The following is a 14,093-nucleotide window of genomic DNA, read 5'->3' as shown; positions in this document are numbered from 1 at the left end:
AGGACACAAGTGCTGCTGTAATGAAATATGCAGTGTGCCATCCCTACCAGCCCTGCTCTGGATCAGCCAAAGTGATTACACTCGGTGGCGGCTTGTTATCGTGGGAAGGCTGTGTCTGTGGACGAGCCATTCTGCACTGCAGGCTTCACGCCTCTGTCTGCCTGACACACACTGATGGTTAAATCGCTACGTCTGAGTGCAGGATGATGATTTAGCCTGTCGTCGCCGCCCATGCCGGCAAGAGATGACGCGCTGACATTCGGGCCAGGCTGATTTGATGGTGATAAAAAGGACGTATGGAGCCTCGGGCCACAGGCTTCTTGTCATTGCCGTGGTCTGGCCAGAGCGGATGAAATTTGAGTGAGTGCAGCTCAAAAGCACAACATCCTATAACCGAAGAGTCCTTCACTCTCTCCAGTTACAAAGAACCTATTTACTATAAATACTGTCATCAGCCATACAGGGCAGTGGATTTCTTAGCCAGTCCGTGAACTCAAAGATGTTTTCAGCTGGAAACAGCGCCCGTGTGTCACTATGTGTCAGAAGCCAGTACCTCATGCATGAGGGACTGTTGTGACATTTCATATGGCTATTATTATATGCCTTCTCTTTGAGGCTATATCAGGCGAGCGCTCACACAATGAAATCAACAGAGAGCTGAGCCTGTGTGCTTTCCGATGTAAATGAAAACACACCTTTGAAGCAAAGAATGATACGAAGGGTTTGAAGACAAATAAATACCATTTCACACAGTGTGAAGATGTGAAGGCAGAGGAACTGCCAGGCTGACAGGCTGGTTGTCTTTTTTAACTTATACAGATGTGACGCAGCTGTCGAAAGCGCTCTGCGGATCGGGCGCTGATGATTGTTGTCTGTTGTGTTTGCATGATCGCGGGTGGAATGATATGGAGGCTGCAGGGGGAGGCATCAGTGTCCTTTGAGACATTGAGAGATGAACAAATAGGCAGGCGACTCTTCCTCACATCACATTAACATAGTTCACCCGAGGGTGAGGTCACCCACCCTTAGTCAGCATCTTGTCTTCACGACGGTTGGACACATGGAGGTCAAAATGACCGTCCTGTGCGTGAATTAACATTCCCCAACAGCCCTACAACAACCCCAACAACTGTTTCGCCCTCTACACAGAGGGCTATTGGACATTAAGAGGATAACAGGATAACAGGACAAATAGTGTCACCCAGAGAGAATGAATAAAACCTCAGTTCCTAGTTAGTATTAGAACCATTCGCTTAGCTTGGATTTTTAAATAGAGGTATAAAAAAGCAGGCTTACATTCTGTTGTATTTCTTCTGTGGAAAACTGACTGTTAGCTAGCATCCTCAGCAGTTTTAACCAACAACATTAAATTGTTTTCAATGTAGTCCTAACATTATAAGTATGTTGAAGAATACAACGTAAAATCAAACTGTTATTTAATTTTAGCCACCTTAAACTTATTTAGCTACTTTGCCTATATTAATTACAAACTCTTATTGTCAAAGTGGAAATTGTTTCACTTTAAATGCAACAAGAGAAAAGGCTTTTAGCATAAGCACTAACTGATGTGTCTTGCGAACATAACTTAATCATGTACCTTTGGATAGGGTTACTTTAGCAACTGACATTATCCTGAACGCTTAACTCTGATAGCATAAAATATACGTTTTATCATAGCGGGAAATACTACACTAAAACAGGGGATTTTTTTAATGTATTTAACCCCACAAACTCATTTAGTTAGCTAATGCTCTTTGGCCTAGTAAGTAATGCTTACATTCAATGTCTTACTACTGTGGGTGTAAGCTAGTTACGTAGCCACGCTAAAATGCTAACACTTGTAACTTATACCTTTTACTATTGCTTTTGTGTTTTAGTTTTTTAATAGGCTTAAAAAGATACCATCCCCTCCAGATTGAGTATACTAGGTGTTAGGGAAATAATTGTCCTAGACTCCTTGATATGACGTGCATGACCAACCCTGACGTCTGTTATCTCCTTTAAGGAGAGAGGCTGCTTCAGCATAATGTTGTTGTTCCCATTCGATGACCGGGCAACCCTAGGTCACAGATGGTTTATTGTTGTGGGTACACTGGGACACTTCCTTCTCTGTGTTTGTGGACTCCAAGGTGTGAAATCTTCGAGGCCATAAGTGTCAGACGCAAGTAACTCAGTGTTCCCAACTGTTTAGGCTATCTTCTCAAATATGTTGATTACTCTCTGCGAAACCAGTTAAATGGGCTAACGAGAGAGAGGCGCTCCAGAATTGACATGGCAACTCTACCGTGAAGTCAGAACCTCTGGCTCTTGGACTTGTGATGTGAATTATCCGGCCGAAGCTCCACATAAACCATCAGTGTTTGACATCACAGCTCCTGCTCTTCCCGTGTCTCCTTCCTGAGTCGGTGACTCCCACTGCATTGCTGCACAGAAGTTTCCCTTACACTAGGTACGAATCTTATTAAAACCAACAAGGCTTTAGCCAAAGGTCAACTCTGCCTGTACAGCAGATTTGAGAGTATATGCTGAAGGTACACTTACGGCTCTCGATGGCCAAAATGGTGAGGTTATGGACCATGTTGGCCTCTCGGTCCAGAGGCTTGGCTGTGCTGATGACTCCACTTAGAGCATCCACGTTAAAGAAGCGCTCCAAGTCAGTGTTTCGGTCAATAGAGTACCTGGAGAAAAGAAAAAGCACATCAATACACACAGCCGACATATGTAAAAAGAATACGCTTTTTGATAGAGGTATTGATTTGACATTTAGGTGTTTCTTTAAAGATTATGATATTTTTCTTCCATCAATCTGTGCAGCAATATACAAGAACCACTTGTATAAAACCTCAATGTGTTGTGTTCACAATAAGAACAATATAGGATATTTTCAAACAGTATTAATGAGTTTGGATTGTAAATTCAGAAAAGCAGCAGAAATTGTATGAGTGAAACAAAACCCTATGAAATGTTTATCAAACTGAGGTCTGTCTGCTTGTCCCTCAGCACACAACACTGATCAAACCCTTTCAATACACAGCAACTCGTATTACTAGAGAAAATTACAACTTCAATTAGCCTACATCCAAAGGGTATTATTACAATGTAATTTGACTCTTGTGGCTGCATTAGTTCCACAATAATTTTAATTTCAGCAGATGTGGTGAAATATATTGCAGACGCTGATAACAGTCACATGAGCAAAAAGAAGCAATTCACAGCCACAATGGTGCAGTAATTAGATTTTATCATTAGGATTACTAACAATCCTAACAGACCAAGCATGAATACTATACAATATTCATTCAATTAATGCAAAATAGGAGGGGATCTCGAGAGTGACACTGCACAAATTGGTATTGTGAGTGCTTGTTTTGAGTCATAAATGTCACGATACAAGTGTTGTATCGCCTTGACCCTTCGGCAGAAATGCCCTTCTCTCGTTCAAGATGGCATTTCACTTTTGCAAATTCTGCACTCTTTGGCCCTCCCACCATCTGGCATTGTCTTTGCACCATCCATATGGGGGACCTTCGAGGTCTATGGATTCTGTGTTTGCAGAAAATGTGGAGTAGTTAAATGGATTGTGAAGACATTGGTATTCTTTATTGTCTATTTTAACAAACAGCTCTGGAAAACTTTACCCAAGTATTTATGAATGAAAGAGTTACATAACAAAATATATGTAGAAATACATTTACGGAATAGTAGACCGATCGTAAGTACCTGATGCCGTTGTTGGAGTTGTCTGGGTCATTGGCAGAGACCCTCCCAATTGAGGTGCCCGATTTGGCGTCTTCTGAAACAACCATCTTGCTAAGCGGTGTGGAAAAAACGGGCGGCTCGTTCACATCTTCCACTGTCACCTTGACTGATGTGGTGTCGCTAAATGGGCCCGAGCTCAAGAAGTCGTAGTCAATGTTCCTGTTTGTGGCCTCGATTCTCAGAAAGTAGCTGCTCTTTGTTTCAAAGTCCAGAGGCTGGAGGAGACAGAATACACAACATAAAGTGAGAGATGTTCACTTTTCTCGTCAAAATAAGAGAGGTGGCAGAACATGTTCAGTTCTTTGTTGTTTGCACTTGAAGAGCACAATGCTAAGGCTATATCACTTTTTCATTCAGTGAAGGTTAACATAGCAGTTTATATAAATGATTCATACAATGCTGAGGTCCCAAATGAAGATCGGAATGAAAAGGAAAAAAAATACAGTTTAATGGTATCCTGAAAATATTGATTTTAAGAGAGGAGCACAACAAGGTGAAACACGTTCAGAAATGCTTTCTTTTGTCTGGGTTAACAAACTCCTCTTTGCAAGGACTGCATGGAATTGACACAGTCATTGTCAGAGACTTACTGCGATGATGTATTTGCCCGTGTCTTGTGCAAAACAAACAAAGGATCAAATGGGCCCATCTGACGAGAATGGCTAGTGTCCAACAATGGCTGTGCCTCTCCTACAAGCTGCAGCAATGAACAGTCACATCCATGTGGCCGTAGGAGGCCATTTAAAGTCTTCTGAAACCATGACGTGTTAAGTGTGAGCCATGAGCACTGCAGCATCCTAAAGTGAGGCAAGAAAGTGCAACGGATGTCCTGCGTAAATAAATAAGAGGCTTGGTTATACATTTAACTTGAGATGGTTTATTTATTCATGTAGGTGGGTATAGCATCCTTGTTTCCATTGCGAGAGGAGTGCTTATTTTGAGTGTTAAAGTCTCTGTTCCCTTCATCATCCTTACAGTGATGTGTATACTCTCATAGTAGTAGTAGTAGTAGTAGTAGTAGTAGTAGTAAACCTGCTTTGATTGACCATGGGATGTTAACTTTAATCTAATGTGTTTGATATCGTCAAGACTGATTTGCCATTAGTGATTATCACTCAATCTAAAGGTGCAGAAGAAATCATAAAATGAGGCTCGTGAGTAAAGCGGAGAAAGGGAACCTCAAAAAGGCATTGTACTTTATATCCTTCAGTAAATTACCCTTGTGAAATGGTATCATTATTTTGTTCAGTTTATTATAACGGAAGAATGAGTAAATCATTGTGCGAGTGTGTTACGTGCCGTAGTGGGTGCTTGTGTGTGGGTGTTTGTCTCTCTCCCTTTCCCCCTGATTGTCTCCCTCCAGGTGCAGCCTCTTCCTCAGGTGCTCCCAATCCCAGGGCCTCCATTAAGGACCTGCGAAAGGCAGCAGTCGCTCTCTTCCTTCTCCTCTGGCTGCGTGTGCGGCATGTGTTGTGTCTTTGTGTGAGACCTGTTGGGTTAACTTGTATTCTGCTCATTGTGCTCCAGTTTACCTTTGGGTATTGTTTAATTTAGTCACTTTCTTTTAGAAGAAAGTTGTTCTGAGTTACCTTGAGTCTATTTAGCAAATTGGCTGGTGAGCCTCTTTTTCTTTGGTCAATTAAAAGACCATCTTGTGGCTTCACAAATCAGTTTCCTCTCCTCTTTTCTCTCGCCCGGTTATTTTATATTTGTGTTACTTCCCTTTGGTACCCCTAGTCCAGGAGGGAACGTCACAGAGTGGTACAATTTCTCCATAATCTTACTATCTTAGTAAGTCAAATATTTCTCTTGCAGCCAAATCCCATGAAAAGAGCAAATCTGAGTCTCTCTTGAAAATATCTGACTCAGCCCCATGTACATGAACCACTTGTGTATACCATATTTATTCATAAATATATCGTTTTATTTTTTTAAAAAGCAGTGCACCGCAGTTCTTAGAAAATGTTACTGAGATAAAAGTAAACAGAATATTTTCATCTGTGGATGAATACACATTTGGTGCTCTATTCTATATCTAGAATGGTGTGTGTGGCCTAAGTTCATGGACCAATAGACCAAATCATCCTGTGCTAGAGCGTGGCTCATTGATGTATTTTTGACAACAATGGAGTTATTTGGCATAAAGGATTCAACAATGTCAAGTTGCACTACATGTTAATACGATCCATACATTGTTGGTATTCATATCCTTGAATATTTCTAGTTTTAGTAAAAAAACTTCATTTCTGTGGGTTGGCTACAGATTACTAACATTCTGGAGAAGAAAGAATATAGTATTGTGAAAATGTGGTGTGTCTGTAAGTACGCAGGTAGAAAAAGGGAGCATGTGGAACAGTCACACCGCTTCAATCAATATTCCAAGCAACATTGAATGCCACGCCAGCTGCTAAAGTACAGAGCTTTACCCAACAGCCGGAACATTTTGCCCTATGTCTCACTGACTTTCAGGAGGGAGGGTGAAGTACCATTTATGGGCAGAAAGTCATGGTACGAAGGTTTCAGTTTCTCAGGCTGTCTTCATTTGTATGTGTTTTTATATGCAGTACCTTCAGAAGGATGACGACCCCGTCTTGTGTGGTCTCATCTGTTGTAATGTTGAACATGCCAGGCCCGTCGCCATCCATCAACCTGTAGTCCATCTCTGCGTTGGAGCCTATATCAGCGTCAGTCGCTTTGATTCTGGCCACCACAGATTGCACCGGCAGCGACTCCAGCACCGTGTACTGATAGTTCTCTGTAAGAGGAAAGACAGGAGCGGATATTGGTAATGGATGTGTTCATTTCACCGCCAACTCACCTTCAAGCAGCTCAGCTTTTCTTATACCCCCTTCGGCTTTGACTCGGCTGTGTGGCTCCTCAATAATTGTATGTTTCATAACACAGACAGGCAGCAGAGCACTTTGCTTTAACTCCATATTGCAGTGTAGAAGGCAACAGCAATGTGAATTATACAAATTAGGTACTACAAATCTATTTCTGTTGTCCCATTTCTACAGGTTTAACAGCTGAAGGATTACATGTATCAAATTATAAAACTCCCTAAATGCTGTCGGGAGGTAATGGGGAATCACTTGGAACAAAAAGACAAAACAAGAATTGAAAAACATGAATGATACTTAGATCACTTTCAGAGGATGGGATGAATTGCCCACTTGAAGATTCTATTACACAAAAAGTCTCCAATGTGTTCCCTTAGCTTTTGTGTGACCCTTCGGATTGAAAGTACTCTCATGAGAATAAAGAAGGGAATCATATTCATAATCTCTCCAATCACCATGACAGAGCTCATTACGAGACCTTTCTGTGTTCCTCACGTTGTCTCCCTCAGCCACCGTCTAAATGCTAATCTGCCTGACATTGTTTGCCACCATGTAATCTTTATAATGGCTTTTTAATTTGCCGTGGAATAGCAGCTCTTTAAAAGACCGAAGAATTGCTTTCCTCCCTCCGATTTGCCCCATGCACCTACCTCCTGCATGAGCCTGTCCTCTCATGCAGCTAACCTTGGCTTTCCTTCTCTTCTCTTCCCTTCACTAGCTATGGCTTCTGCACTCTCTCTCAGCTCTGATGCTCAGTGATGGTCTATCGACTCTGACCCATGACCCTGCGAGCTCCACAACAGGAGCAAAAAGCCAAAACTCCTACAATGTCCCTTTTTTCACAGTGTGACAGCACTGGGTTTAAACGGCATTGATCACTTGTTGTGCAAGTTTAAACCTTTCTTCCCCCCAGGGGCTTGCAAATTGACTCTGCTTCATGGCAGTCCAGTGGCGAGTACACCAGCTAGACAGGGGTTGGGCTATCAGCGGTAAACCGATTTCCGGAGCTTCGGATTATCATGAGAGGCACCGCATGCCTTTGGATCTTAAGGCTGGGCCTGGAACCCATTTGCAGCCCGTGAAATAGGCTGACAACAACAAAACGGCGCCTGATTGATCCTAGTATTGAGCGTCGCAGCATTCCCCAGCTCTGATGAGAGGAGCACACCTTGCAGCAAGGCTGCTTTTTAATTTAGATGTGAAAGTCCTCATGTTTGCCAAAAAAGTGTAGGGAATTTGGAACGGCCCGTCTACACTACAGCGTCGACAGCGTCGAAAGCTCCAAGCTGCTCCAAGCTGCCCATTCACTTTCAATGGGGTGACGTCACGTAGCCGCGCTTTTTCGCCGAACTGAATTGTGGGTAGCAGAGCGAGGCGTCTCAGGCGTCCCAGGCGACCAGAAGTTGAACAATGTTCAACTTCTGGTCGCCTGGACGCCGGAGTAGCCAGCGCCAGCCAATCAAATCCCGTTTCCCAAAATCTGACAGCTGAAGCGCTAGCCAATCAAACCGCGTCTAAGCTGGGAGAGATATCCCGCCGTTCATTTCTATATTTCAAAAAAAGTCGGAGGAGAAACTAACTATCGCCGTAGCAAATCACCCGGTTTTGTATGACCAGACCCTCTTCACCTACCGGGATACAAACCGGAGGAACCAGCATGGAGGGAGGTGGCAGAGACAGTGGGGGAAACTGGTAGGTTTTCGCCTGTTTGGGGAGTTTATATATATATTGCTCGCATAAAATCCCCGGGGGTTTTTGCTTTGTATGTCGGGGGCGGGAGATTCATGTGATTGGTTGTTGGCCGTGTTGCTTGAATACAATCCCCAAGCTCCAGACACGCCCAGCTCCAAGCTATTTTTGGAGCTGTAGTGTGGACGCTCCGTAAGAGAGAATGGTGTTTGGACAGCAGTTAACAACGAAAATGGATGCGATGAAGTTAAATGGTGAAGATTTAATGAGTGTGTTTTGCTTCTAAGATTTCTGAGTATGTTAACCTTGTTCTATCACACAAAAGGGTTGTTACAGATAAAATAGCAAATCTAATACTTTCTTGTGATTGATTTCAAGGGTGGAATAACAGCCAAGCCTTTTTTTTTTAGGCCGCCACTGCATTCATTGCAAAGTATGTCTCCATTTGATCTGTGTTCAAGTGGTTTTCTGCAGTAATGGATCTTTTAAGCATAATTCAGCTGGATCAAAAAACAAATGTGAAAATCATATGCAAAGATTAAGATGGACTTTTATTATTCCCCCATGGGGAAATTGTTTCTCTGCATTTGACCCATCCTAGTGTTCAGTGTGCTGCCATTTTGAACGGCGCCCGGGGAGCAGTGTGGGGAACTGTGCCATGCTCAGGGACACCTCGGTAGCACTTGGTCTTGCCGGGACTTGAACTGGTGACCTTCCAGTTGCCAAGCCAAGCCCCTATCGACTTCGCCACCACCGCCCCCAAGGTGGTTGCTGGGTAGCCTAGCTGTTGACAGCATTGCATGTACCATACACAACAAGCTTAATCAACCCTGTAGGGACAATCAGGAACAAGGGTCTTACTGTGAGTGAAGCGAGGCGGGTTGTCGTTGACGTCAGTGAGCGTGACAGTAACAGAGGTGGTGCCGGAGAGCCCCCCCATCTGACCGACCATGTCTTTGGCCTGGATGACGAGCACATACTGGTCCCTCGTCTCCCGGTCCATGTTCGGCAGAGCTGTTCTGATGACACCTGAAGAGAAAGACAGAGGGTCAGACATACTGTTCCCACAGATTAACTCAAGTCCCCTTTCGTCACCCTTTATCATTTGAATATATCATTTTCAAACATGTATTTAACATTATGTATACTTGATTTAATGAAGTTAACACATTATCTATTACCTGAAAGGAATTACCATAAACTTTCTAGGGTTACTGACTCAACATATGGACATTTATCTTTTAAATTAATCACATCTGGTTTTTAATAATTTAAGCTAAACACTTTTTCCAAATCCATGTTTATAATGGTAATCATTAAAAGTGTTTAAGGCCTCCAAACATACTACATGTAAACAAACCGCCAATCAAATAAAGCTCAGAATAAAACATATGTCACATCGGAGCAATAGAGCATATTTTTATTTATATTAATATATTTTTGTTAGGATGGCTTTATGATTAATTTGTGCTTTGTGCGAAGACAATACAGGAACTCCATTCTATACTATTTACTAATAGTAATCATTAAGCAGCAAACTTGGGAGGCAGCTGTTCACGATGTCAGTGCAACCAAACATTTCCCACTAACAGGCTAGCTATGTTTGCTTTAAATTGTTTGGAAAACTAATTCACTATGTCACAGCAAATATTACCCGGACACTGCCAAAATGCAAGTGTTAGTTTTGAATGCAAATGCGTGAACAAAAACACAGTATCAAGCAAAAAGACATCAACACAAATTAACTTCCTGCCCTGAAATTAAATATCAAGGAAGGAGGAGTAGACCACTCAAATACTTAAAGGCTTTATTTATGTAAGAAAGGCTGCTCTAAAAGTATTTTATTTGTCTAAACATTATGAATTCAGACTGGAAAAACATTTTCACGTCATCTTTTCAAGCAGTGATCATGAAAGCACATGACTTGAGGTTAATGGGTAGATGTCCATCATGGCTGGTAGCTGGTTACACTACAGCAATGAACTGTGAGTCGACTGTTCCTGTGCTTTCAATCCAAATAGTTTAGTCTGGCATAATGATGAGGTTAATGTTAAGACGCTGTCAGAAAAGGGAGCGCATCCAAGGGGACATTTTAGCCACCAGGGAAGGCATTATCTGTCTGTCCTCCTGTCATGATTGATCTGTCATCAGAAGAGGATCAGAGATGTGACAACACTGGCATCAAATGACTGGCATTTCTCCGTTTGTGCATGAGCTGCTGTAGACAGCTTGTAAAGATGTGACAACCATACACAAATACTTGAAAGGTTGTAGCCTAGGGAAATATTTTCAGTAATTAAATGTTTTCTAATCTCAACTTTATCTACTGACTACAAATGCAAAGAAAAAGTGCACTAATCCCTCAAAAGCAATCACTGTTGCTTTCAAAGTTAATGACTTCCCACACAATGTGTTTCTTTCATTAAATGGCACTTATTAAAGATTCATACAGAACATGGAAGATTTCTCATTATGAAACACACAGCACACACTTTCTGAATAAATAATCGTTTTTAGTTGCTTTATCGCATTCACAGCCTGATTAAGCAGATCAAAGCACGGCTCTTGCTTAGAGTTAGCACCTGGAGAATTGATCATAATCCTTCAAATTAACCAGACATTTGACATGTAATTGAACTCCAATCTGTAGAGAAAAGGAAAAATATTGGATGCATTCTAGAATTCACAATCAGCTCCGCCCTTGACCGAGGAATCATCAAGAATGAGTTTACGAAGACAATTTTCTGATAAATCCCCAGCAATATAAGGTTTATTTTTGATTAATTGTTATAACTCTGAAAAAGGTGCTGTTTTAATTGGGTGCTTTAAACGAATGCTAAATAAATAAATCTCCTCTGAAGATTTCTGAATGATTAAAATGTGGTCCACGCACGCACGCGCACACACACGCGGGGTATTTGCAATCAAACCCAATCCAGCAACTAAGAAGGAAGGACAAACAAATCAGGGAAAGTGGGTCGAAGGACCTCAAGAGAAAAATGAAGATGCCTTTGACCGTCAACCGCAGTCCTACTTGAAAATAAACAATTCCATTAAGTGTTTAATTTTCTCTCTCTGCCATCATTTATTAATGTCATTATAGTCCCTCCAGCTGAAAACTGTTATTGGCTACTCTAACTAAATGGCTCAGTTAGCTAAATTATAGTGAGCTGTCCACTTTATTCTTTTCCTAAGTCCCTGCCAGTGGGTTTACAGTGGGATGACGGTGGTCAATAAAGAAATAATCTTTTGCTGTTGCTCTGCAAAACATGCCATTTCAGTCCTGCATGGAATAATGAACAGTGGTGCTGTCTCGCAACAGTGGGGGAAAATAAAGCTACCTTTCTCTCCTTTAGTTAAACCTCAACAACATCTGTGTTTTCCTTTTATACTTTTGTACCAGAAATGTAGGCATCTGTCTCAGTGTTGTGGATGTTCTCCCATCTGCTCTTTCGTTATCTCTCTCAGTCCTCTGTCAATCCTTTCATAACTTCTCATGCTTCCTCCCGAAGTGTAACCTCACAGCCAATTAAAGAGCACCACCACTGCTCCGGGGCCTGCAGCAGTGACACCCTGAACCCTGTTTATCACCAAAGGTTACTTCAAGCCTTCAATCCAGCAAGGCTCCCATAATGCTTGCTTGATACAAACTGAGCCAAAACTTGTTCTGTTCTCTACTCCATACAACATGGCCATAGGGACAAATCAGGCATGTCTAGACTTGAAAGAGCCATCTTTAAACATCTGGCAGAAGCAAAACTAAGTAGGAAGCAGGATAATGGTTGGATTATAATAGCCTCTGCAATGAAAATGTCTCCTAAAAGGTGAAATAAAGTAAAAAAAGATGTTAAGCTTTTGCAGACAGCAGTGAGACAAATGAGTGCTTTCTCTAAACCATATATAGGCTTCACAGACAATTGATATACTTATTTAATATCAGTGTTGGAGCCTTAGCTGGTGGTTAATGATGCCATGAATCCTGATTCCAGCCCCCTAAAAAACAGAGACATGTTTCTCCTCCCGCCTGGCCAGAAGCACACATACTTTTCACCGAGCGACAACACTAATCCACACGGCGCTGTTTGCAAGACTGCTGTTTGTCTGCTGGGTGCCAGCCTCCCCGCTCTCTATCTCTGTTACCCCGTGCGGTGCTGGTGTCATTCCTGGGGAGAGGCGATGATTAAAATCCTCCTGCTGCTATCACGGCACGGCCTCGCATTACGCCGTTGACTCCATGCCTCCGGTGCAAAGCCTGACGCATTGTAGACCGCGCATTTATCTAGCTGTCTGCGCACCACTGGCGGCAGACGGGTGGGCCATGCTCCCCCGCTAAAGCCCAGATACTTGACATTTGTCTTAGGAAGAGGAAATAAAAAGTGCGAGACTTTCGGAGGAACCCCTTGGCTCTGCGTGTAGCTATGAGAGGTACTGATGAAGGTGATGAACACTTAAACATGACGGCTGCAGTATGTGATTTGCTGTGACCCTAAGGCAGCCCGCTTACCAAAAATACATCCCATAACACAATAACAGGCCATACAAACAGGGAATAAAACCTCTAGCAAAGGCGGTGTATTACTGGGTGACGTTACAAGAATCATGCTCTAATAACTGGATACATAGTCCGTGCCAGGGGGCCACAGCACAAAGAACCCAAGTGCTATACACAATATGTTTTTCTAATGTTACGCTGCGTACACATCCAGGTGGTGCTTGCTGTTGGTGATTAGAATTGAAAAATTGCACCATTTTTATATTACAGGAGTCAGCCAGATTGATATCTAGCCTTAAGCTGAATGGTTTCGATGTAATGCCGTCGCAAACACAACAGTCTTTAACAGTCTTCTCCTGAATGTTGTACGTCTCTTGTTTGTTTTTTGTATTTTTACAAGTAGCTCTACTCATCTCATTGTACCTGTATAATAACAATAATAAAGGATTCTATTATTCTATTCTCAATGGAGCCACAGCAACATACTTTTTTTAAGTAATGGGATAAAGAAAGGTCTAAAAAAAGCCCATGCTTATATCTTAATCACAGGCTCATCACAGCAAATCCTTCTCCCCCTGACCTGTGCGCCAACATTTCCAACGTGATGATTGCACTGGGATTGAACCTGGCCTTTTCCTTTATTTCAGCGATTTCGGTTTAATTAGATTCCCAGTCTGAGATGAGACAAAGCTGGGTCCGCCCAGGCCCCTCTCACCTGAATGCCTGTCATATTCAGATGTTCTGAGAGGCAAGCCGTGTCACATCTTAAATACCCCCTTCAGAGTGTAATTAATCCTCTCATTCAGGCACCTGGCATTTTCCACTAACTCAATTCTTCTCTTGTTATTCCTGCCATTGAGGCCTGTGAGCGTGCCTGCGTGCGAGGCAGTGTTAATGTGCGCGGATAATTGTCTTTAAAGGAGTGGCCATATAGCCAAGGTGTATGGAGCTGGAGGCAGCTGTTCAAACCTCCTTGAGCCTGCCATCAATTAGAACGCAGTCCTTAACAGCTTTTACAATTTCAGCATCACCTTCAAACTAAACTACAAGCTATCAATCCATATATATCACCGAACACTGTCTTAACTGAGCAGCTTTAGGCGAAGCAACTTATGTATTTTACCCATATTATGTATTAACCGGAAGTTATTGGAGCTATTCAGGATTAAGTACTTTTCCCAAAGGCACCTTGTAGATTCAATTTGGGATTAAGAAGCAGAGTTGTTAAGCGAAAGAGAGCCATGATGCTACCAACACCAGGTCACAAGCCCCCCCCCCCCCCCCCCCCCTGACCATTAGCCCTCTGCCACTTA

The 14,093-nt window shown here is 42.5% G+C and overlaps 1 protein-coding gene across 1 annotated transcript in view; it reads right to left on the bottom strand.

The window, feature by feature from the left end:
• The window catches only part of LOC117465457 (cadherin-7-like), a 112,353-nt gene that overhangs the window by 30,036 nt on the left and 68,224 nt on the right, over positions 1-14,093 (bottom strand). The window contains 4 exon segments of the mRNA XM_034108258.2: positions 2,542-2,678; positions 3,721-3,974; positions 6,327-6,514; positions 9,150-9,317. Coding sequence (XP_033964149.1) covers positions 2,542-2,678; positions 3,721-3,974; positions 6,327-6,514; positions 9,150-9,317 — 747 coding nt within the window.

Source organism: Pseudochaenichthys georgianus, chromosome 20 (assembly GCF_902827115.2).
Source record: "Pseudochaenichthys georgianus chromosome 20, fPseGeo1.2, whole genome shotgun sequence".
NCBI lineage: Eukaryota > Metazoa > Chordata > Actinopteri > Perciformes > Channichthyidae > Pseudochaenichthys > Pseudochaenichthys georgianus.
The sequence above is the reverse complement of the archived record's forward strand: the minus strand, read 5'-3'. Positions and strand labels throughout refer to the sequence as shown.